General features: G+C 40.3%; 1 protein-coding gene across 1 annotated transcript in view; it reads right to left on the reverse strand.

Annotated features, from left to right (window-relative positions):
* Nucleotides 1-27,101, reverse strand: part of pacrg (PARK2 co-regulated) — a 90,772-nt gene that overhangs the window by 20,627 nt on the left and 43,044 nt on the right. The window contains exons 3-4 of the mRNA XM_079458247.1: nucleotides 11,585-11,756; nucleotides 7,023-7,172 (exon numbers count right to left, since the gene is read on the reverse strand). Of these exons, the coding sequence (XP_079314373.1) occupies nucleotides 7,023-7,172; nucleotides 11,585-11,756 (322 nt within the window). The remainder of the gene's footprint in view (nucleotides 1-7,022; nucleotides 7,173-11,584; nucleotides 11,757-27,101) is intronic.

Genomic DNA, 27,101 nt, shown 5'->3' on the forward strand with positions numbered 1-27,101 from the left:
AAACTCACAAATCTAATCTAGAGACCTCAAACCTGTGGATGAGATGTTATTTGCATTGAAATAGAACCATCTTCAGCTGCCTGATATCATTTATGTGTGTGTGGGGGGCCTTAGGTGGTCGTGAATGAGGAAGTTTACGACGGGAGAGCTAACGCTGAATTAAGGAAACACACACAGGTTCTGTGGAGTGAAAATGGAGTCTGGATAGTAGACAGTGTGTGTGTAGATTGTATGTGCATTAATCTGTATATGTGGTTTGTGTGATTGAGTGTGTATATTTGTGTGTGATTGCATATGTATGATGGCACAGACGGCGTTGTTCTGTGGTGACCGATGAGTTTAGCTTAGCCCAAGAACATGTATCATTACGTATGTGGTTCTGGCTGGTTGTGTGTATGTGTGTTACGGTATATGTGTCTGCGTGTGAATTCTCTGGTGTGTGCCTGCATAGGCCACCCGTTATAAAGCATTGTGTATGCAATATTGCACCTCAATAAAACTCTTTTAAAACCCTGAGGGATGTGCATTTTACCCAATACACTATACATGACACTCTTCTGCTGAACTGGAGATACTTTGTTTTAAAAATTGGGGTTTTTAAGCAATCAAACTTGAAAAAACACAATATTAGTAGAATTAGGCTCCTTTTAGTCTTTTTTTAATTTGATCCTTTTTGTAAATAACACATGGAGTCTTAGGGAGTCCATGCCATCCCCAAAATAAAAATTTATGTCATTTTTATTTAATCTCATGTGGTCCAAAGCCTGTATAGATGATGAGAAATGGCCAACTGTACAAAGAATTTGTTAAATTGTAGTATTTATTTTTTACTCAAAATGTAATATATATATCAATTGTAATAAAAATGTATATTAGATTCTTTTTTAAATAGCATTCTCAAACTTTTATTTAACAGGTTTTGATGTAAGTAATAGGCAAGTATGAGCCAGCTGTAAACTTTTATTCAGGTGAAAAACATTTGCTGTCCAGAACAGATGGTTTTACTTCTCACCACATATGGTGGTAGGTCTGGTCAGGTGTCTCTTCACGCTCTCTTCCCTCAGAAGAGTGTGATGGTGTGATAGTTGTACTGGGTCACTCGCCGTTTTACTGTTTCAGCATCACTAGATCCATAAGCTCCTGCCAAGCCATATCATTATATCCTGACCTCATCAAAGCGCTTTTATAAATGTCTAAGGTTCAATATCCAGTACACAAGGTTCAATATACACTTATTATTTCATTCTGATGGATCTGACTGGCCTTTTGCTTTCCGGAGGTACAGTTGCTCAGGGGAGCTTAGTAGTTCATACTTGAGAAGACACACACACTCATATGGGATGTAGATGTGTGTAATGGGTAAAAATCGTATCCGTGAGAAGGTCAGTCATAACATTAAGCAGCAGTGCTTGTCTTCTGAATCTGGAAGATCATACCATTAGCCTCAAAAGGTGCCACCATAATACTTCAGAGAACTGAAGCAATAAAGCACACCGGATGACACTGTTTCTACTGATTAAAAAATAAACAGATCACTAGTCATAAACAAAGACGTAACAGAGAGGGAAGAGTTAGGAGAATCCTGGGTGCCCTGACAGGAAGGAGACTCACTGCTAATCACAAAGATGTAACCAGTAGTCCAAATGCCAGGAAAATAAAAATACCAGTCAAATGGCACTGTTTGATATCATAACACAGAAACAGAATGTTACATACTATAAACCTCTAATTTGACTTCTACTGTACCTTTCACTGTTCTTTTGGGTACATTCTCTAGTTTAAAGTTTTATGTAGTGTCTTACCCAAAGATATGGAAAAAGGAGAGAGACTGTATAATGAAATTCAGACGGGCCAGGACAGAGAGCAATACAGGTACTTGAAGTCATGGCTGTGCATGTGAGTAACAGACATACACATGGAGAGAAGGGCAGGTGGAAGAATGTTTTAGGGTATTCATGAGTCTGGGCTGTTATCAGTTGACCTTTAAATTGGAGCCTCTGCTCGGTAGGAAACCCTAGGGGCCCGTCTCAGATTTGACTGGCTCTGAGCCCCCAACCTGCATCTAATAAAGACTGCCGCAGCCAGCGGGCAAATCCGCATGGTATCCTTCAATGCCATTCTCACTTTGTGAGAATTATTAGATATGTCAGATAAACTACTTTTTCACATAAAATAGTAGCAGGAAATGAGTAGCTTTGAAGGGCCAGTGTATGAAATTTAGCAACATCTAGTGGTGAGGTTGTGAAATGCAACCAACGGCTGACTCCATTACTCTCCCCTCCGTTTCAAAGCACTACATGCTGACACATGACTAAGATGTCATCACGTTTTCGCTTCTTTGCCAAAGGAGATTTACGAAAAAACGCCCTGTAGAGCAGTTTGTCATTTAGGGCTACTGTAGAAAAAACACAGTGAATTGTAAGGGAACCTGTGGTGTATGTAGATAGAAATAGCTAATTTTAAGATAATTAAAACATAATGCATCATTATCTCTTTATACCTCTGAAGTCATATTTATGTACCGTATATTATACTGTATTTCTGTCAAAAGATACAAAATTACACACCTTTAAACAAAAATCTAAATTTAGCATTCCTCAAAAACTATGTAAAATGATCGAGGCAATACTGATTGATGGCTTAACTTTTTCTATTCTTAATAAGGCCTATGCACTTAATTTTACTTACTGCTTTCACTGTTTTAATTTGAGTTTTTATCAATTTCACTTAATTCTATCTGATATGTCTAAAATTATGATAATATCTGCAAAAACCTAAAACCTAAATTTAAAAAAATTGCATATAATGTTTAGTTTGACCTCCTGATGTTGGAGCTCAACATTTTCCAAAGCACCTTCTTTTCCTGATCATTTTTAAAATAAATAAAACATTTAAGACTTCTAAAAGTTAAGGCCCTATTTTGCAGACTCTTGGTGGAAAGTGCTATATATAAATTGATTGTCTGTGTTAAAGCGATGTCATTAAGGGCTATGGAGCATGCTGGGATGGGGCAGACAAGCAAGGAAAAAGGCAGAAGTGTAAGGACGGGGTTGACAGAGCTCTTCTCGTCTCTCTGGTGGCAGCAGTGTCTGAAATGATGAATTCATCACTGCTGTAAATGTCCTGCAGGACGCCAGATTGGCTCATATCCCCCCTGAGGGGAAGACACGTGACTCAATGGGAAAATGACGAGTCTTTTGGGAGTGGCGTATGAAACTTATATTCCACAGAATTACATTATGTACATTTGTTCGCTAAAATATTTTTACAGGAGAAGAGGGCCTTATATAGCCCATAAACTAAAATGTATTATTAAATATCTTGAAATAAAAATTCTGTCATCATTTACTTATTTCAAACCTGTATGAACCTCTATCTTCAGCAGAACACAAAATAACATATTTAGAAAAATGTTGGTAACCAAACAACGATGGAAGACATTCACTTCTATTGTATGGACACAAAACCAATGTCAACCGAAGTCAATGGGTCCCTGCATTCTTTGGTTACCAACATTCTTCAAAATATCTCTTTGAAATGACAAGAGGGTGAGTTAATAACATTTACAGAGTATGTAACTGCATAACTTGTTAAGTTGCAAATCTACATCTGGTGCATCTACAGTATATATGTGTGTCATCTAATGGAAAGTCCACCTCCCTATCTATGACTCCTAATTGTGGAAAGAGGTTACCAAGAGAAAAGTTCCCAAGACGTGGATAACTATTAGGAACACGTGATAAGATCCATGAACACACAAGCGTCATATGAAGTCAAAGTACAGACCAACCACCAAGACAATAACCAGCAGGCCATAGGCCACTGAACCTACCATCATACATGCCCTGGCAACACATGGTTCTTTTAATATAAAATAAAGGCCTACTGGAGACGTGTCAGCCCCTCCGGTCTGCGAGTGTTGGTTCTTATCAAACTTGTCTGAATTGCCAGCAGGAAGATTCATAAGACCAAAAAAAGTATATCACAGCAGGTCTGCTGTAGATTAATGTGGAAAGCAGACTAACAGCACAAAGATAATGCAGGCCAATAAAGAAGACACACGCACACACACACACACAGACTGGAGCGGAGCACAGGAGTGTAGCGGGGCTAACAGCAGAACAGCTCGGGGTCGTTAAGCATCATTAGTGGGACATTTGTTCACACACATTTGTCAGGAAGCTTCTTGCTAAGCAGGGAGTGTGTTTTCCTCAAGGAGTGTGTACTGGACAGAAGCAAGCAGGCAGGAAATGAAGTTACTGCCGTGTGTGTGTGTAATCCACTGCATGATGAAGCAGATCTCTCCCTCATAAGAGACGTCACCGGGTTTGATTAACAATAGGACTCGCCCCAGCCGGAAAACAACAGAAGCGTGTAAACTTCATCTGTGATTCACCAACAGACACCAACACATTCGCACATGAACATGCATTTATAATTCCTCCATTTTTAGTAGATAGCAATACATTAACATATCCACATGCACAGACATAAAGCTAAAACAGGAAATAGTTTAGCTGGAGCTCAACTGACCCAAATCAGCCATAGAAAGTAAAATAACAATGTGGCAAAACAGCAGCGCTGATTTAAGCATGAGAGGTTACAACCGCCAGACTCTTAATGATATAAACAGACAGAAATAACACTGGGGCAAAACTATGCTCAAATCAGTTCATTTATGACCTCTTCAGAGTCAAAGGGTTTAACTGCTCTGAGTGGAAATAGTATAACAAATTGAAACCAAATTGAACCTTGAGTCTACCAAAATGAAAATTCTGTCATCAAGCACTCAACTTTTTCTCTTCTGCGGAGCAAAAAGAAGATATTTTGAAGAATGTTGTTCTTCAAAATATCTTCTCTTTTGTGTTCTGCACAGGTTTGAAGAAGTCTATACTGTATATTAGAGTATTTCATGACCGCTTAGAATGCGGCTCAACCAATCAGAATCAAGGACCAGAATTGGCCGTTTAAAACCTTTTTGGGGGGGATGAACAAATTGAAATGAATAAAAACTGTTGTAACCAGTGCATAAGAAATCCAGCTAAAAAATAAGTGAGAAATGTATTCACACATACGTGGTGAGTGCTAAACAAATTTGACCTTGTGGAAAAATTTAAGATCTAACAGGCACAGCAAGGCGTGAGAGAGCGAGCACACACACACATCAACACAGTGCCAACAGCTGCATCCTGGGAAACAAAAGACCACTATGTAGACACAGTTTCCCTCTGGCCACACTGCCACAAGGCATGGAAACGCACACACACGGTACTTACATTCCACACACATTCACATTGTAGAAAAAGTGGCTCGAGACATACTCTGAGAGCGAACCAATACACAACCACCAACTCCTCCCAGAGGAATCTAGCATAGAAAAGCGGCTCAATTAAAGCTGTGTGGTTAGTTAAAATAACCACACATCTCTCTCTCTCCCTCTCTCTCTCATAACCACTCAGATTATTTAACGAAACTACAAGCCTGAAAACAAAGTTTTGTTTTATTAACATCAGACTTAAAATAGCAGCACAGTGTTTCTTCGATCATTCACGCGTTTGGCCGGATCTTCATTTTAAATTATGTGTTGTGCAAAAGAATATAAAGATTGTTTGGAATAAAAATATATAACTATAAATTATATATAAATTGTAGTATACACACACACACACACACATATATATATATATATTTATATATATATATATATATATATGGGATAATACGATTTGTATGCATGCCACTCTTAATACTGTGCAACATTAAATTTAATATGTTTCAGCTACTACTCACACTTTCATTCTCGTAGATAACCCAATAATTATGTGGAATGACACCACAACTGAAGTAAACATTTTGAATTCTATTAGTTTAAATAAAAACCCAATCTAAAAGTGTACGAAGTTAAAGAGACACCAATCTGCTTATTAATCTAGTAAACAAGATGCTTAATTGCTTGTGCCTAGCCGCCAAATAAACCAGACACAGACAAATCTGTGAGCCACAAACCGACCCTGATCTAAACCTGTAAACCAGGTATTAAACACTTAAGAGATGTTACCTACAGCTAATTCACAGAGGAGATTAGCATGGAGCCTCGAGCTAATGAGAGTAGCTTTCTCTTTTCCTCCAGCTCTCCTTGCTTTTCTCAAACAAAACATTAGCAGATAATGTAAGAGAATTAAGAAGACAAAAGATTCAAATTGGATATTGATCAGGGGTGTGAGGTGGCAGCGTTTCCACTGGTTAAGCCTGAGAAGAGGTGATTGATCCACAATGCTTGTCCTCACGTCTGGAGATATCTGGCAGGCCTATAGTCCGCCTGACAAAAGCGGTGAATGGAACCGGCAACCTGTCCGGCGCCAACGCGGGGTGAATACAGAACATTTATGTCAGTCCACTGAATGATGTTTCAAAGGTGACGGACGTCAAATGACAAATAAAAACACAGGTAGGCCTACAACTAGATAATTGGTGGACGTTCAGGCATCGAATGAGTTTAGACGTATTGGCAGGTAAAGGGTCGGCACAAAGCATTCAGTAATGTTGCTGAACATTCAATAAGGTACTGAGTGCAGTTGCAATGGCTGCTGATCTGAGACCAGCTTTAAAGATCAGAGCTGAAGGCTTTAATTCTGAAAGAGATGCACTGATAGCCATCAAGCTGAGAGAGGCAGGAATCAATGTTAAGTCAATGTTAACTGTCAGGGTTTTTCTATGTGGCCAAATATGTGACAAATCGGTTGTACATGCAAAGCCAAACAGTACAAAAAGTAAAGAATGTAACTGTGCAAACTTCAAATACCAAAGTTTCAAATATAAAATCAAAAAGTCTCAACTATGAACTCTGACCCTTCACCAAAAAATGCAGTGATTTTACATTACCTATGTGCTTTTCGTACCTAACATACAGTAAAATCACAATGCATAAATTATAAAATTGTTTTCAAAAGTCATAATCGTTTGAAAGCCTCTGTATAACACTCGTAATAAACAAATGTAATGTGGGTTGGTAGGCTGCTTACTGTTCACGTTTTTGAAAATATTTAATATGGGAAGGATCTGTCTGTAGTATGGGACCAGCGCCTCTCCCACCATTTCTGCTGATGCAACCAGGTGCTGCAGAACCTTGAGCGTGGTGCAGATGACCTGCCTGTTCCTTGTGTTCAGAGCATCTGCAGACAGAAAAAGGGCAGATGGTTAAAATTATGATACTGTATCATTATGACAAAATGTATGAGGAAAAACTCCAGAATGTGATATTTCATTGTCATTTATTACAACAACTTATTTGGGCCAAAGTTTTTTGTGTTTTCTCTCTGTCGGATAAAGTAGAGTATATAGAAAAAATAATTTTCATGGAACTAACTTTACAAAAGAAATGCTATAGAACACGGCAAGTGAATAAACCAAAGGCAACAGTGGTGAAGAAAAATCCCTAAAATGTTAATGGAGATATTAAAAACAACTCAGACACTCTTCTCCTCATGCTTCCACATTGTTGAACCAGTTTACACAATGCATACATACATAAATGTTTAAATGTGTTAAACACACACTCGCGATTAGCATTTGTTGTCTGATTATATATGGTTATAATGATTATTTTGACTTTAAAAGTAATAGTTCATCCGAAAATGAAAATTCTGTCATCATATTAAATTTGTTTAGTAACCAAACAGTTCTGGGGCACTATTGATTACCATACTGTAGTGCCCCACAATCATTTGGTTTAACACATTCTTCAAAATACCTTCTTTTGTGTTCAACAGAACAAATACATCATATAGGTTAGGAACAACTTGAGGATGAGTCAATTATGACAGAACTTTAGTTTTTAGGTGAACTATCTCTTCAATACAAATAGTCAACATGTAGGAATACAGACGGTTTTGACAGACACATGTTGGCTGGCTTTGGATAAGACGGTTTCCCAGGTGGAAGCTGGGAACATGTCAAAGTACATCTGTACCCAACATGCGTGTAACATCCTGTCTACCAAAGGTGCATCCATCTGGTAAATGTGTTAAGGCAGCATCCCTATCATATTCTACAATCCTGTTTGCTTGCAGTTTGGTGGTTGGTCAAAGGCATAAAAAAGACATCTGATTAAGTAGTAAATAACTAACTTCTTACCACATAAACATTAAACATCAGCTCATTTCAATTTTTTTCTTACTTATGTAAGTGTCTATTTGTTATATATGTTGTGGCTTTGACCCTTAAGGATAGACGTTTCCATGCATTTCCAGCACTTAAAGCTAATTTGGAAGTCTCAAGAACCGAAAATGTTCATACATGCACTCCAAATGCAATGACATGATGTCCTACCGGCCTGTCAACATATGTACTGAATAACTCAGCACACCATACCGCATAAATAACAAGCTTACGAAACACGCTAATGCTGGATTCACACGTTACGCAGTAAGCTGCAAAACACGGCTGCTTCGTTTGGCGGTGGAGGTGCGCAATCGGTGCTCAAGCTTACGAAATGACGCAACTTCCACGGGCACGGCTCTTTGTGGCATGCACAGCTGAAGATACAAATATTTTATCTTATTGTGAACGGCAGCGGCAGCCACGTCGGCTTAAAGGTGGCTGCCATCCGGCAATTCCACCACTCGTGTGAATTCAGCATAACAGGGAACTTCTAGATGAGACATGCATTCACACCTACACAAAAGAAAAAAGAAACAGACTTTCTGTATTAGCACTGCACTGCTAGACCCAGTGTAGACCCTACACTGCTGCTGTCTTTGGCTATTAAAGAAGTGTTTGTTTTAAAATGACCGGTGGACTTTACAAGTCATTCCCATTTGCTTTCTGCTCTCCAATCCACCTGTATGATACCTGTGTGAAATTCTAATTACCAAGTAAACACTGCGCACAGTGTTCAAGCGGCGTGACATTTTGCACTGTGTTCAATAATTCATGGTGTGTGACTCAACTGAGTGAAGATCTGTTTCTAAATCTCTCTAAATAAAGGAACCATTAATTCCTCCCCTATATTAGGCTCTAAAAATGAAAGACCTCATATACCTCTTCCTTCTCTAAATGCCACAGGTGCACGACATTTAGATGCTTCAGTAATTGAGTTAGTTTAACTTCTTATACAAATATATCAGTGCCTGGATCTGTGAGACACCCATAAAGAGAAATCACAGATGAGATTTCTTTATTGTCTCAGAGAATTTACAGATATATTAATGAGATTATATGGAGAGCAAATAGAAACTTTTGCGTAATTCTCCATCCATGCATCTTTTATCAAATTTTATTAAAAAAAATAAAATAGGTAATTATTTGATGAAAGTAAGCACTATGGTCAGGCTGTGTTGTACAAACCCAAGCAAAACTCAGACACAATCAAACAATTGAATCATCTCACATATTTTCATTTATTCTACTGTCTGGGAATTAATTAATTAATTAAACCACTTTTAATTTAGCTTTAAACTTACTTTATTGAGATATATTCTATATGTGCCAGGTCATCACCTTTCAAGTCCAAGTTCTCTTGTGGCAGTTTCTTCTACATGTTTTATCAACTAAAACGCCCATTCTTTCTTCTATTCTATGACATACCACTATCCCATACAAGTCAGATTTATGAAGATATAGCTCTGCTTGTCTAAAGAAGAATAGCTCTCTACAGATTTCCAGTTTATCATAATGTCCACAACTTCTTGTGTCAATGTATATTTTACACAGTGGAATGTTTCTTGCACCTTGTTATGGATTTTCTTTGGAATGTTTCTCCATCATCAAAAACAGATGAAGTGTATTCTGTGCCAAGAAAGACATGTGCGTTTTTATTCTCAACTGATGCTTATTCTAAACTGATGTGAAACAGAACTGCACACAGATAGTACACAATCAAAAAATGTCTTGACTTCAAAAGGCCTTTGTCGTGACTCTTCATGTTTACGAGATGTAATGTGAGTCTCAAATGTCCACAGAATGTGTCTGTAAAGTTTCAGCTTAGAATACAACACAGAACATTTAATATATCATGGCCAAAATGCCTATATCTTCTAAATAGGAATATTGTCAGCGCGTAGGAGCATATCAGTTATTGACATCCTTAAGGCTGACACATTTTTAATAAAAGGGGAATTTTTTTTATTTATTTCACTGGGGCTTTAAGCTCAAGCGTGCAGAATATGCCCTGTCCCCGATGGGGCAGGATCTAAAAGTAACCGGTACTACACACCCTGCACCAAGCGGGCCTCGTACCAGACCGCTCCGGCATGGGAGTCGGATGCTCTAACAAGGAGGCTAAAGACTATGGCCTATAGCATTTGTCGCTAGAGCACCTCTTAAGGTCGAGGGAGTGAGGTTTACAAACTGCACAGCTATTCACAGTTCGTCAGGCAGAAATACTCTGTTTAAATCTAGACTAAAGACGCATCTTTTTAATCTACTACACTATCATAATATAAATATTCCGAAGGTTTAGGCTGCACCATTTAGATCAAAGGGAACCAGGAACACTTCCAATAACAACTGTGCATTTGTTGCATCAAAGAGTGCAGAACAGTACTCTACTCTCAGCCAGTCTCATTATTCCAAGGTTACCAGAGCGGGTAGTACGCAGTCCAGACCTGACAAAAGCTGTGATGATAGAGCTGGACTAAGGATATGGCAACTCTACAATATTTTAGCCGCATTTAGATTATTAATGATAATCTTAGATCACATTTTTAAAAATGTTGCCTTTTTGTCCAATCACTGCCGAGCTTCGCAGAGGCTGCAGCTTTTGCCAGAGGGGAATTGGAATCCCCTGGTTAGGCCTGGTTTCTCTCTGAGGTTTCTTTTCTCCTCCGATGGAGTTTTGGGTTCCTCGCCACCGTTTGCATACTGTTTTGCACTGTTTTCCTGGTCGGGGCGGCTGCTAGGATTTTATAGTTTTATTTAATTAACACCACATATAGGTGTCATGGTGACGGGAAGGTGAGACACGGACAGAGGACCCCTGTGCGAGACCGGAGAGAGTATATGGAAGGCCATAACTGCCTCTCTCCACACAAGACATGAGACTCTGTCATGATCCTGCCACTAAACCAAGAGAATGACATGATGCGGCAGAATCATGACAATAGGAATTTAAAGTCTGTCTGATATTTGACCTGTGACTTGCATAACCTCATATGTTTTGCTTATAGTTTTCCTGTACAGCTGCTTTTTAACAATGGAAATTGTAAAAAGCACTATAGGCCTATAAATAAAGTTCACTTGACTTGACTTCACTTCACTAGTTGTCCTCCATTACACTAATATGTTAACAAAGTCTGTCATCATGGGCGGGGATTGTTCCAATGTGACATCGCATCAGGCAGAAGACTAAAGAGTCTGCAATGTTAAAAAAAATTAACATTTTGTACAGTCTTTCATAAGATGACATTTACAATTATTTTAATTATTTTTTCCCTCACAAGTTTACAAATGAAATGTGTTTCATAATAACATGCATCTAAATATTATGTTTAAAAAACAGTGACTGGTTTACATGTCTTGGCAGTAATATGGATTTTTTACCAATAATAAAAGGTAAGGCTTCCTTAAACTGGTCTTTGACACTCACTCTTGGTGGGTATGATGAGCTGTGGGACAACAGGAAGAATCTTAGTGCCACCATGTTCCAGCATGTCATGGATTCCCTGGCGAGCAAAGAACTCATATGGGTGAACAGTCTCGCATAAACCGTCAAAGAACAGAGGGAGGTAGTGATGGTAGTCCAGTTTTTCAATCTCCACCTGTTCAAAACACACATACACAAGTTTTTTTCAAAGTCATGTATGAGCTGCTTCAAATGACTAGAAGGCCAGAGGGTTTAAGTGCTTTTAAAAAACATACGTTTGCATCTGTCCTTATATTAGTCACATGCTTATACAAGCTTCGGACCTCAAAACAACCTTCCCCCATTTTAGTGGCCCCAGGCATGTCGCCACACATTCTTCAGGGGAGACTGGGGGCGACAGGTGGCCAGGGGCTTTAGAACACTCAAACATGTGACTTCCTATTGGATCACACGTTTCACAGCTGTCGATAATGGACGTGAATAGACAAGGCATGTGGCCCGTCCTTGAGAAATTGACAAACAGTCACACACACACTACTGCCACTTACCATAAATAGGGTACTTAACCTTCAGAAAATGATAATAATAAGTAAGTGAGTAAGTGACTCTAAACATTTGAATTTTAGGTACATACTAAATGTGATTAAACATTTTTGTGAATGTGTTACCAAAATTTCTATAGATTAAAATCATGATTTGTATCAATAATAAATAGAAAGATTTATAAAAATAGATTGTGTCACAGGTTTGCTAGTTTGGGACCAAATGATGGTAATAGGTATATGGAAACAAAAATAATTCACATACAGGTTTGAGTTTATGGTGCTTGATTAATGGAGTTATATTAGATTTATATTAGATATTTACTTGCCTATAAACTTGTTCAGCTGAAGGGTTAAAATTATGCTACTTTTTCCACATCTTAGTTTTCACAAAAAAGTAAAATCCATATTTAAAAAAACACATGGGACGCAAATTTGTAAAATAACCAGATTTGTATAAAAGGCCTACAGCATTTTCTCATTAATATTGCAAAGTGTCACAATGTTATGTTCACAGTGTGCCTGTTTTTGCATCATATTCCATTATTTGTTAGGTTTTCAGTGCCTAAGTTTGTGTGTGTGCGTGCGTGCGTGTGTGTTTGTGTCACATAACTCCTCTATAACTGCTCTTTGTAGTTGCTGCGTCAAATATACCTGAAGCTCGGGGCTTGAAAGTGGCTAGACCTCATCAAACCCCTCCTAAGAGATGAAAGCACAGCCACAGCGAAAGCTTAGCAAGAGGGTTGATTGCTTAGAGCCAATTTACTGGCTAACCTTGACCTTTAATGACACGGTCAAGATCAGCTTGGTGAGTCATACAGCAAGACTCAAATAGAAAAGCAAATATGTGCAGTGTACTGTAGAGAGGTGATACTCTCTCTGTTTATTTTCGTTATAGCACACACACAACTGCAGACAGGTATAGAGGGGATTTGAACATGAAGAGCAAGAAGAGCCGCAGCAAACCACAAACAGATGTCTTACATCACTGAGGTGATGTCTGTGGGATACAATCTCTGCCTGTAGAATTAATCACTGAGATGCAATGTGTGTGTGTGTGTGTGTGTGTGTGTGTCAATCTAATATGCTTCACAAAGTCATGAAGACTACTCAAGACACACATTAAGACATTCATCAATCTAAAAATACAGACAGGTTTGCTAAATAGGAATATTCATAATAATGATAAGCGAGAGCTACAAAGTGCAAGATTTTGGTGACAGCTTTTTTGGTCGAATCAATTACCAAATCCAGCATTATATCCACCATTTATATACCATTCATAACCGAAATGCAGCAAACAAACAAACACAGCTGAACTTCTATTATCCTCTTCCAAACCTCAAGTTCTACCCTAGAAAGATCTATGCACATTTCATAAAGCACACCTGATGTTAATACCAGTTTGTCAAAATGGCAATAAAATTCCTTTGAACCAGATGAAACTCGATGTTCCTTTAATTTCATTAAGAGACCAGTCCATATATCCGTATGTGTGTGTGACTGCCTGTCTTTTCAAAGGGTAATCGTACATCCTGACCACTCTGATAAATCTTACGTCTGTCACACTATTTGTGTAACATATTGATTTAGAGCAGCTGGAGACAAATTATTTGTCAAAAACAAAGAAATATGAGGAGATATTTGGAAGAATGCATGAATGTCAAAATATCTACTGTGTTCAACAGAACAAGGACATATATAAAGCATTTTTTCCTACTTTGGTAGTCAATGGTGGCCAATAACTGTTTGGTTACAAGCATTCTTACGTGTTCATCAGAACGAAGACATTTATACAGATTTAGAACGACATGAGGGTGAGTATATGAAGACAGAATGTTCCATTTTCAACTGTGCCTTTAATTTAATGACTGTCACAAAACGAAGAATAAGTCAAACTCTTTGTTCATGAGGAGGCCAGCAAAGGCAGGGCCCATCGTCACCCTTCAGCTTGTCTAAAGCAGTGATTCGGTCGCTATGACGACAGCAAAAGATTTCAGTAGCAAATAAGCGGAAACAAAAAGTACAGGTGCAGGAAAGGAGGCAAATAAGGAGTCAGTGAAACATGAAAAGTGCTGGTCTCGCTGAAAGACTTTCTGTCGAAATGCTTGCAATTATGATCCTTTTGGAAGCCATTAAAACCGTAACTGCCTGTGAGCGGTGTTGCCTAAAGCCCTTAAAGCCTGACAGATTGGGCAGGTAGAGCTGAGGCAGGGTAAGGCAACTTCTTTGCTAAAATGGAACAGAGTCAGTTCTAAACTTAACTGTCGGTGGTAAAGATGCAGGCAGGCATTGAGGTGAAGCCCCGGTAGACATACTGTACGGTTAGGCTTGATGCGAATGCCCGAAGCACATTCCTCCAAGCATGCCCAGCACAAAGACACCTCAGGGGAAACCGGGCAACCCTGTAGCGGCTATTGTGAAGATGAACAACCAAAGTGGCCGTTTGATTTTATCCCATCACGTGGAAGAGTGAAATACTAGACTCAAAACAAATAGTACGAGCACAAGGAGAGTCAAAGGACTTTCTGAATGTCTGCACTACACAGGACAAATGAGACAAAACCGGAAAACGGAATGCAGACATGGTGTCAACGAGAACTACACAAATCTCATTCTGGACAGCAGGTTTGACACCCCCTCGACACACATTTTGACAGTTTGAAATTGGCCCTCCATGTGTAAGAGAAGGTATATGCTCAAAGCACCGTCCTGGCTATAAGACTGTGACCAGTACAAGTGAAATATGTCACTGCATTTCAGTGAACTAGCGAGGGAGGAAAATAACTTGACATCTTTTCTGTCTGAGTGTACAGTGGAGGAGTTTGTTTCTAGCATGAGTGGAAAGAGTGTATAAATCCTCATTCTGACGGCAAATCACTCTGTTTGTCTGGGATGGTCGTGATAAATATCACCAGCTGTCATGCAGGTGCACATCTAATACACTTACTGAAGGACGTGTGACGGTTAAGATTCTGCCAACCCATGTACAGTATCCAAAATACAGTACTGTTCACATGCTATAGACTATATCCACATATATTCTGAACAGCGTCTGAAACAAAAGCCTTTCTGGAACATAAAGGGCTTTATTCATGAAACAAGAGCAGAACCAATTTCTTTGTATGGTTCATAAATCCATTCTTATTTAAATTTGCGTGTAAGTCGTTTGTGAAACAATTTTTCATTGTATTCAATTCAATGCAGCGATTTGATGGAAAATGGTTTTACCAACTACTTACACAAAAATGTGTTCTGCTTGTGTTTCATGAATGAGGCTCAATGAGCAGATAAAATTGGATTTCATCAAAAACTTGTCGTTTGGGCATGATGATGTGGACAGGATTCAGCACCATTTCAAATTTTAATCAAATTAATTAAGAATACCTTTTTGTATTAAATTTTGAATGAATTCATAATCATTTATTCTAAAGCTACCCTTTTATATTCAGGCCTATTTTATTACATATTCACTTAAAATACATATTACACCATCCATGGTGGTATAAAAATATCCCCAAAATTAATGAATCTATAACAAAGATTTTAAAAAGGAACCAAAAAAACAAGGCCGCCTTGTAAAACAATCAAGATTAAGTTTGTTGCATTACAATAACTCTTTAAATATACAGTAGGCCTATCTGTAAGAAATTGTCACGGTTGTGTGGACAGAACCCAAACGCAGGCAGACTTGATACAAATCACAAAACTTTATTAAAAGAAAAGACCCTCGATGGGAAAACATGAACTAAAACAAGACAGTAAACTAAAGCCTCCCTCAAGGGGACAAAACAAACCAAGTCCTGAGAGTAACAAATCAATAATCCACAAACTTTGACCAGGAACACGGGTAATCCAGACAGACTAGGGTGAGTGTGCAAAATCCAAAATCCAAAATGAACAGACCAGGGACAGAGGGAAAACTGGGGCTAGATAAAGGGAAACACTAACAAGGACTGATGACACAGGGAGAGTGGCCACAGGTGACAAGGATGAAACACTAAGGGAAAGCTAACAGGAGGATTGCACGAGGCAGGTGAGGGGACTGAAACACTAAGGGAAGGATGGATCAGGGCTGGAGACAAGACTAACACTAATGGACTGCAAACAGGGAAACAAGGGGGCGGGGCTAAAGGACGTGACACCGGAGAGAGAGCATGGCTTCTGAAACCAAAACAATGCTCTTTCTCCACACAAAACACATGGGACTGACATGATCCTGCCACAAGACTCGAAAACCAAGACAAGGAGAGGCAGGATCATGACAGAGCGCCCGCCTTAAAGAACTCCTCCAGGAGTTCTTCAAGATCACACTAAACATGACAAGACTGACAGACACCATAAAGACAGAACAGAACACACTAAGGGCAGGGCTAACATGACTAAAAAGGGATTGGGGTTGGACAATAAAATAAACATCAATGGGAAGGGGGGAGGTGGAATGGGTGGGACAAACTTAGGAACATAATAACTGGGTGGGGACTTAGGAGGGACAGGACCCTGCTTCCTAGAGCTGGGCGGAGGGGTGGGGTAGGAAGGTCTGGGCATGGAAGGGATACCTCTCTTGGAGTGGGAGGAACTAGAAGGGGTAGGGCATGACAGGAAGGCGGTAGTAGGGAACGGCTGGGGCAAGGCTGACTGGGTTGTAGGTTGGAGGGCCGGCTGAGACGCCGGCTGGAGGGCCGGCTGAGACGCCGGCTGGAGGGCCGGCTGAGACGCCGGCTGGAGGGCCGGCTGAGACGCCGGCTGGAGGGCCGGCTGAGACGCCGGCTGGAGGGCCGGCTGAGAAGGACTGGGTGCAGGACGGACCACCGGACTTGACGGGACCACCGGACTTGACGGGACCACCGGACTTGACGGGACCACCGGACTTGACGGGACCACCGGACTTGACGGGACCACCGGACTTGAAGGGACCACCGGACTTGACGGGACCACCGGACTTGACGGGACCACCGGACTTGACGGGACCACCGGCTGCTGGGCAGGACAGGACGTTGCACCTCTCCTCTGCTTCTTCCTCTTTGAGCGGCTCACAGGACGTGTGGCCGGCTGCAGAGTAGCGGTGGGGGACCCCACTATCTCCGTGCTGGAAGAGTCGGACGGGGAGTCCCACGACTCCCTCCGTCCACGCCTACCACGGAGGCTAGCTGGTGGTGGAGCAGAGGGTGAGGAGAGGCCCACGGCCCCGATTTGCAGGGTATGGCCCTCGGGGATGGCGGCCAGCGGGGTGGAAAAACTGGGCTGGACTGAGACACTGGGCTCCGGCCGATTCATTCTCCGGCATCTCCCACCCCGCTAGTGGTTGGTTGAGGCCGCCATTGAACAGGACCATCTGTTCCTGCTCACTGTGGACCATCTCCCCTGCCACCTCAAAGAAGCGGTCCGCGAACTCCAATACATCACAGTGCCCCTGGCGTAAACGGAGGAGGCGATGAGCCTGGGTCGCTCGTCTTGCCTCCATCTTGCCTGCTGGGTTCGAAGTTGGTCTGTTCATTCTGTCACGGTTGTGTGGACAGAACCCAAACGCAGGCAGACTTGATACAAATCACAAAACTTTATTAAAAGAAAAGACCCTCGATGGGAAAACATGAACTAAAACAAGACAGTAAACTAAAGCCTCCCTCAAGGGGACAAAACAAACCAAGTCCTGAGAGTAACAAATCAATAATCCACAAACTTTGACCAGGAACACGGGTAATCCAGACAGACTAGGGTGAGTGTGCAAAATCCAAAATCCAAAATGAACAGACCAGGGACAGAGGGAAAACTGGGGCTAGATAAAGGGAAACACTAACAAGGACTGATGACACAGGGAGAGTGGCCACAGGTGACAAGGATGAAACACTAAGGGAAAGCTAACAGGAGGATTGCACGAGGCAGGTGAGGGGACTGAAACACTAAGAGAAGGATGGATCAGGGCTGGAGACAAGACTAACACTAATGGACTGCAAACAGGGAAACAAGGGGGCGGGGCTAAAGGACGTGACACCGGAGAGAGAGCATGGCTTCTGAAACCAAAACAATGCTCTTTCTCCACACAAAACACATGGGACTGACATGATCCTGCCACAAGACTCGAAAACCAAGACAAGGAGAGGCAGGATCATGACAGAAATACTGTTAATATAATTCTAAAAGGCTATGGTCAGCCCTGAGCAAGGCATGTGGTTATTATCATATACCAAACTGTTGGCTGTAATAACAAGAAATCATTCTTTAAGCAAAAGCCTACATTGAAACTGTTTGCTCCTTCAGTGCACTTAGGTAAAGAAATGCAAACCTTTTGAAGATATTGTACACTAGATAACAGTGAGGCTGTGTGACTCAGCCCTCACCAAACAAATGCACTCAAGTACTTCAGCTAATATCAGGAGAGACCACCGGCACACACATCGGTTCTGATGCCATCGGTTCTGAAGAACACTGATGGAGTCGCTGCCGTGGGGGTGTGAGAGTTGACAGGTAATGTCAGAAAACTCAGTGTGCAGGCTTGTCTCTCATGGATTTATTACAAAAGCTGCGGGCACAAACAGCTGGTGCAGACACACCTCTGCAACATGCATTTACCCACAATACATAGACACAGTTTTTATTTCTTGTTCCGTTTCTTTAAGTGTCTTCTTCAGGCACTTAATACACTCAGCTGAGAAAGGAGAGAAAGAGACATAGTAGAATTAAAGAGAGATGTAGGGGGAAAATATAAAGAATTGTTGGTACAGTATAGACCACTTCAAAAATTTCAAAACTGGTCCAGAAGCATTTCCCTTTTTTAATTCAATGTTATAATTATTTTTCTTACATATATAATACAATCTTAAACATATTAGTTTGACATTTTGATTTTGTTATAAATGTTCTGTTGGTTATAGTTTGTTCAAACGTTTGTGTAGTGTTAAAAACTGAAGAAAGAAGTTCTTCTGGACCAACGTGAACCAGAATTATATTTGTCTTTCGAAGAGGTCTATAGAGCATTTTGAAAATCTGCAAGTCTGGAAGCACTTCCTGTTTCAGCTTTTTAATACAACACAATAATAAGGAAGACTTAGAACTGATTCCAAATGTTCAATGAAGACCAAATTATATATGTTAAATATATTTCTTCTGGACCATTGTTGTATACATTCTGCAAAATGTTCTACATGAGTTGGTCAGTAGTGGTCTTGACTCAAATACTCTTTATATCAAGATCCGGCATGAATCCACACCCTAAAAGAAAAAAAGAAAGAATGCAATGTGCTGTGTGCAGTATATTAGAAAATATATCTATAAAATAAACAACTTCAAATTTGATTCCCCAAGTAACGGTGCACTATATGTAATAATTTGATGAACTTGACCTCTACTGGCTTTTAGTAGACTTTTACATGGGAAGACCACCTATGCTATTTATGCCTTAAGATAGCAACTTATGTGACGGGGAGGCATATGAATGTAGCACCGAAAAGGTACCTGCTAAATCACAGTATGTCAAAACACTTTAAAACTGGCTTAGACGAGTGATAGAAGTGTGAAGAGAGAATCTAAAAGCCGTGTGTGCGGGCGAACCGCCTGAGGGCAACTGCCACTATCGCCCATACCAGAATCTGGAGCTGTTATTACTCTATTATTAATCTAAGGACATATACATAGCAGTACTGCAAACAAGTCACGTTTGAAAACGTTATTAGTAATGACTGGGCAAGGTAAAAATCTAACCTCAAACATCTTTATTTAAACTGAGGGCATTGCGCAATCCTGTGTGAAGAAGACAAATGGCAAGAAAAATGTAGGAAAGTATGGAATTCCCTCCTGAGTTTAATGAGTGATTCGCAGAAATGGAAAAATGAAAGAGAGTTAATGGGAAAGTATGAAACTTTTGTGAGGCCATTGAATGAAATATTGCAGATACTCTATGTGTGCGGCAGAGGCTGTCTGTCATTAGCTCGCCGAGGGCAGAGTATCTAGGCTAAGTGCTCAGGCCATTTCTGTTGCTTTTCCATGTGACTGCATAGATATGAGGATTTCACAGCCTATTACACATGATAATTGGAGGACATATTGAATTGGAGGCAATTTTCTCTTCTTTTTTGTATGCATAAATGTTTACAGTATTCACAGTAAAGGCTTGTCTGTGAGCAAATGAAAGAGCATGCTGGATGATGGATCCTGTCACATCTCAAATATTTGTTTCCCTTTAAATGTGCCTTGCACTTTTCACAATAATAAAAAATCCAGCATAGAAATGGCTATTTAAATGATGAATTTTTTGTTTACTCGGCTCTTTATAAATTCCTGCCACGTAGATATATTCAATAATGGCACTTTACTAAGGCGAGCTTTACCTCACTTCATTACTGAAACCTCTCCAAATCAATCAGCAAAGTGAGAAAGAACAAGCGAAAAGAAAAGCGATCCCTGGACAATAATTAGAAAGCAGTCAAAGGGTTTTAATCGCCGACATTGAACGCCTTTGTCAAACAAATACAAGTAGTTCTGTGTTTCATGCTCTCGCTGAATTACAACAGACACGGTGAGATGCCTACATAGGTAGCTGCCTTCTAAGGGAGCATTGTTAAGTCAAGTTTGTAACGTCATCATAGGCAGCAATTGGTGACACACAAATGCAGTAGCACAACGCATGGCAGCCTCAACTCACTGCTGCTTTAAAGAGTTTGATGTTAACATTTAGCCAATAGATCAATATATGTACACGCATTAAAATATGCACCATGCACAAATACTGAATAATTTGGAGTTATAGGATTCCCTCATCCATGGATACATGCAGTGCTGTCTCAAAATTGTGTGGAGGGGCGCACTGATCCATGGGAGAGGATCATAAAAACTGAAATAAATTAAAAGAATGATGGGAAAATGTCTGAATACAATATTTGGTGCTGACTAAATGTCCTCATCAGATCTGTCAGACACATAATCAGATTTAATCACAGCTATCAGTCTGCTGACACACACCCATCTTTCAGCAAGTCTGTGCTTTGACTTGACAGGTAGATTTCGTGCTGCTTACCGAGAACAGAGGATGAGGATGAGGACAGCATTGGGATTTCAATGAAACAACACACTGTAGTCACACGCCACAACTTTTAAAGAAATAGTTTACCCAACTGCAGTATGGTAATGCGTTTATTGTCAAATAGTCATGAGGACAAGAAAATATAATAGCAACAATAGGAGAAAAAATTGAAAACAGGACTAAAACACGCAATGCACCTTTTTTCACGTTTCTCAGCAAAAGGAAGTCGTCATAGTTGGATAAACTTGAATGGGAGACTACCACAAATACAGTATATTCAATACCAAATACCAAAAGAAAATCTCAACTAAAGTGTTTTCACTATTTCAACAAAATAATAGAGAGTCTAGAGAGAGTCTGATAGAATGATGTCAAAGGAAGTCAAAAGAAGTCAAAAGATAGAAAGATGTTTTACGGTGACTTCCAGAGATGCTGTATAAGAAACACCCTTGCATTAACGTTAAAAGTTTGTTGAAAATTGATGCAAAGGTAATATAATACAAAGTACAGTAGTGTTATAAAAGTTCATAAAATAAAATAAAATATAAAAAACTTTATTTATAATGCTGATGACCGATGAATGCGTAGGCTTGTGAAAAAGGTCCATTATTTGCTGAAATTAAAAGCAGATGAACTCGTCAGTGATCCTTACGCCTTAGATACCAGGTGTCCTTGGACACTGAAATATTGTGTGGAATTACGTTGCCTGAAATATATACAATTTGTAAATAATTTATGAGGTGGCTTATATAAATGCATACGTTGTACCACATCATAAAATAGTTATGTTTTTGGCGTGAACAAATATGGCGTGTTGAACAAATATGACTAATTTATAAAACAAATCCATTAATTAAGGCTAATTCACTTATAGGCCCCTTTTTAAAGCCTGTAATATTTAGTTTTGTCCTTGTTGGAGCGATACACCACTTGGTCACTATAAATTATACTATATTTTTCAACAAATATTCCTTTAATTCATCCAAAGTACCACACTGTGCTTGACCTGAGCTACCTGATACATAATTGTATCCACTTTACAATGCTATGGTTAGAAATAATTTGAACAGAACGTAAATATAATAAATGTCACTTCATAACTAATTAGTTAATTAGAAACACACAACAAAAATAGCAGAGGCTTTGACATTAGCCATACGGAGTTCAGCAGAGTTTAGCAGTTCTGACTTAATTCCCTCAGTGGCAGGTTTAATGCTTAAGGTAATACAAGTATACTGAGATATCAGTTCTGTTCTCTCCCTGTGAGAATGTTCTTAATAAGTCCCAGATCAGGAGCGCCCCGGGACTCCAGTCGAACCCATTACACATGCTGATCTGATTGCCTTCATTCATTATTAAATCAAAATGCTGTGTGGCCTTCATGTCGGGCACTTTATGAGACTTTAAAATTTAAACACTTGAAACTGGCTGGTAATTTTGACTAAACCATCTAGTAAAAAGGGCGGTAAGCGAAACGCCCCCAAATGCTCCCAGGCGCTCTCAGTCATGATGCTTAACAGTTCAAATACAACCCACTGCCATCAACGACAGCTTTGAGACTCATTAAACAGAGCGTGATGCTGACCAATTAAACACAAAACAACCTCATTATGGCCCTGTAAGCCTGTTTTATTAATATCTCCATAATCTTTTTAAAGCTTACTTTGATCTGTAAATAACATCAGAGATGAAACGTGATCTCTAATAGCAAACATTTCATACATTTTTTCTATCTTCTTACATAAATATTATAGAACTGTGCAATATTCATAACTGCATTTCACTATTCATGGGTGGATGGCTGCCCCATAGCTTCTTAAAAATCTGATCACATACGTATTGCCTGTTAAAATAAGATGTCATTCAAATTTAACAGGGTATAAGATTCTTGCCACTATTGTAGATTGTAAATTCACATCCTGAAGATGCCATTGTGCGTGCACTGCATCAGTGCATCATGCATTATGTCATGAACAGGATTGAGAATTATCAATGCTTGAGTGAAACTCATTCCGAATGCCACACGACACACACCTATATTTTTTTCTTATATCTCAGTCTGTAAGCAGAGATAAATCATACTGAACAGGGAAATTGCTAACAGTAATATTTACAATCCTGCCCGCACGCTGGGTGGATCACCTGTGCTGCCTAAAGTTCAAATTTGTAGCAGATTTGTAGCAGATTTGTAGTGGACATGCGTCAGTAGCATCGCAAATGGTCGCCCGTGTCCGCCAACTCTGATTGAAAATGAATGAGTTCCGCTTCGAACTGGTTTAAGTGTGAACTTTCCTTTAGCCTTACCACTTGAAAAAGGCTGCAATTAAGTGTAGCGGTTTTATTGAGCAGATGAGTGAGACTGCAGCTGCAGGCAGACGCTGCAGATGATCCTGCTCTCAACCAAGATTGGCCAGACAGAGCCTGGCAATGGTCTGGTGACCACTGCGGGGCTCAGGGGTGAATTTACACACTCAGCTGATCTTAATATTGCTTTTTCTGTCTCTCTATCTCTCCTACAAATCTCTCTAGGAGGTTATGAAAGATTTTTCATTAAATCATAGTCAGAGAAGTTTTCTGACAGATGCTTTTCATTTCAAACATTTCAATTTTTTTTAAGATCATCAGAAACATTACAGTCAAGCATTTCCAAACATTTGATCGATACAGTATTTCACTGTTTGCTTGGTGCGACACGGTGTGTTACACTTAAAGATCGGGTATCATGCTATGTCATGCATTCTAACTTCTTTACACTGTTAAACATGCTGGTTTCTCATGCTTAATATGGTCAACTTGTTAAAAACGAGTTGGACGTATGACGTAGTATTAGTGTACTTGATACACTCCACCAGCACTCCAACATGTTTCAGAATTTTTTTATATAATCCTATTCCTTTTATTGGCCGTTCTCCCAGAAAAGCACAGCAAGTCGAAAGAAAGAGCCCGCCCACATGCCAATCGACAAGTGAGACCCGCTTACCAGCAAGATTATCTGCACTGCGACAAGATGGGTTGCGCTACGCTGCAACTCGTTACTCTTGTGATAGTGAAGTTAATGTGTCTGTTTGTTCAAGGCATTTCTGTGATGGATGTTATATAAACGGTGGATATAATGCTGGATTTGGAGATCGTTTGAAACTGATAGATAGTGTGGTCCCAGTGCTTAGTGATGCCGGACATGAACTGATGTTGATCAAACTAAATACTCTTCGATGATACAACGTATGCATTACTACTGTATAGGCACTCAAGATTAATATGTGATACGGGATCTTTTATAAAATTAACAATGATTCAATATTTCACAATGAATAGACACATCATACAAGCACGACTCCACCAATGATAAGTCTGATTCTGCAGGTGAGGAGCACCTTTATGATCTAATCTAAAATCTGTCTGGTTCTTACAGTCTGTGGATTAGTAAACGATTAGGTCTCTCTTCCTCCACGCCACATAAAGCTCTCAATATGTGTGCTGGCACCCAGTGACATGGGTGTGTTGTACCTCCCAGTGATGCTGTTATACCTCAATTTCTCTCGCTCTCACTATCTGACTTTTGATTATATATTGGATTTTATTGCTCTAGTAATGTAGAGGAAAGATATAAAGGTGAGAGGTTAGGGTAGAGCAGGGGAACAAGGTCAATAAACTCTGTCCTAACTTATCAGATGTCTAGGGGGACAACGGTGGAATTTTAACTTTTTATCTCATACTCTTACCACATTTTATTTTGATTATTATAAATTGAAAAACAGCTTTACTGCTTATTTACTTACATCATATGTTAACTGTTAATTTCATAACTAGTTTTACATTTTCCATGATTAATAATATTAAAGCAAGAACATTAACATTTGTCAGTTGTATTCATATGTAATCAACAATTGAGAGTTTAAATAAGTCAAAAGAATAAAATGTATTTAAAACAGCACAAACATGAAACATAAATCCAGGCGGCAGTTCTGCTTCAAAGGGAAAAACAGCATAGCCTTATTGAAATAAACAGTTTCTGAGCAAATTATGCATTTTTAGGAGAGCTGATTTAATGCCAAAACGTGTGCTTGATCGGGGGTTCAAGATTCAGGACTGAGAAAGACAGAGAGAGGGAGAAACAGAGAGAGAGAGAATGAGGGATGGCCCATAGGGATGGCTGCATTAAAAACAACTCAGCGGGGCGTCAGAAGCGATAAGTATGAACTAGGGTTAAAGGAAGCAGGCGTATTTGTTGCTGGGCTAATTAATCAGAATGGGAATGTGTCTGGGAGGGTCTGGCATCTGTAAATACACCGAATGTGCTCACACACACTCCTGATATTATTGCAGCTCAGCTCAACAATAAAGACTGTGGCCCATAAATACAGAAGCAAATTACACAAGCTTGAAGAATTACCCCAACACCTTCACCCCTCCCCAAAAACAGTTGAGTTAAATCCTGCCTTATTAATATAACCTACCGATATTTTAAGAGCAGAGCTGTTGGCATTCGTCATGTGCAGTCCTTTGCTTTTATTTACCTGAGGTTTAGAATTGTGGCTTTTGTTTGTTCTTTATGGGTACAATACAGAAAACATTAGACTTTGGGACTGTTCCAAAACCAAGTTGTCATGATTCTGCTGCATCATGTCATGTTTCTCTTGGTTTAGTGGCAGGATCATGACAGAACCTCATGTTAAATGTGGAGAGAGACAATTATTGTTCTTATGGCCTTCCATACTCTCTCCGGTCTCGTCATTGTTCCCATCCTCTTGTTACCTCGTTATTGATTATTGCCTACACCTGTTTCCCTCTTGATTTGCTCCCTTATTTAATGCCCTTGTGTCTTCTGTCTTGTGCTGGTTCATTGTGGTTTGTGTGGTGAGTTCCTGTGTTATGTTAGTTTAGTCATGTGTAGTTTATGTCAAAGAGTTAATTTAAGTTTTGTTTCAGTGTAGTTAGTCTTAGTCCTGTCACGTGTTGTATCCATGTTTTGTTCTGTTACCCCCTCGTGGGTCTTTGTTTTATTATTTATTAAATTATTTGTTAACCCCTTACCCGCTGTCTGCACCTGGGTCCTCTCTCCGTGTCTCACCTCGAGAATCATGACAGAATGAACCAGCCATAATCGGACCCAGCAGACAGAGGGATCGTTGTGGCAGCAGTTGAGGCTGCCGGATTCCCCTCCAGGGTTAGAGGTTGCCGGACTCCCTTCCTGGGTCGAGAACGCCGGACTCCCTCCTGAGTCGGGGCCGCCGGACTCCCTACCAGGGTTGAGACTGCCGGATTCCTGCTCGGGGCCGAGACCGCCGGACTGCCTTACAGGGTTGAGACCGCCGGTCTTCCCTCCAGGGTCGAAGCCGCCGGAATCCTGTGGCCACCAAAGATCCCCAGCCGGGCATTCCAGGTCGGTGCAGCTGGGCATTCCAGGTTGGTGCAGCCGGGCATCCAGGTCGGTGCAGCCGGGTATTTCCGCCCGGTGGAGCTGGGCACTCCCGCCCGGCGGAACCAGGCATTCCCGCCTGGTTGAGCCGGGCTTTCCTGCTTGGCGGAGCCGGGCATTCCAGCCCGGTGCATGCGGCCATTCCAGCCCGGTGTATGCGGCCATTCCAGCCCAGTGCATCCTGTTCGTGTCTGCCGGCTATCGTGTTCGTGTCTGCCGGCCATCCTGTTCTTGTCTGCCGGCTAGTGTTTTCATGTCTGCCGGAGCTACCCAGTCCGTGTCTGCCCATGTTTGGACTTCCCTTTGGACTCTTGTGTGCCCCTTCCCTTGGACTCTTGTGCTTGCCTGTTTTGATTTATTGTATTGTCATGTTGTATTATGTTGCCATTGTCACAGTCTGTCTTGTCTTGTTTGTGCCTTGAGGAGCATCAGGTTGCTGCTCCTTTAGGAGAGGCTTATGTCATGATTCTGCTGCATCATGTCATGTTTCTCTTGGTTTAGTGGCAGGATCATGACAGAACCTCATGTTAAATGTGGAGAGAG

The sequence above is a fragment of the Barbatula barbatula genome (assembly GCF_947034865.1).
Source record: "Barbatula barbatula genome assembly, chromosome: 6".
NCBI lineage: Eukaryota > Metazoa > Chordata > Actinopteri > Cypriniformes > Nemacheilidae > Barbatula > Barbatula barbatula.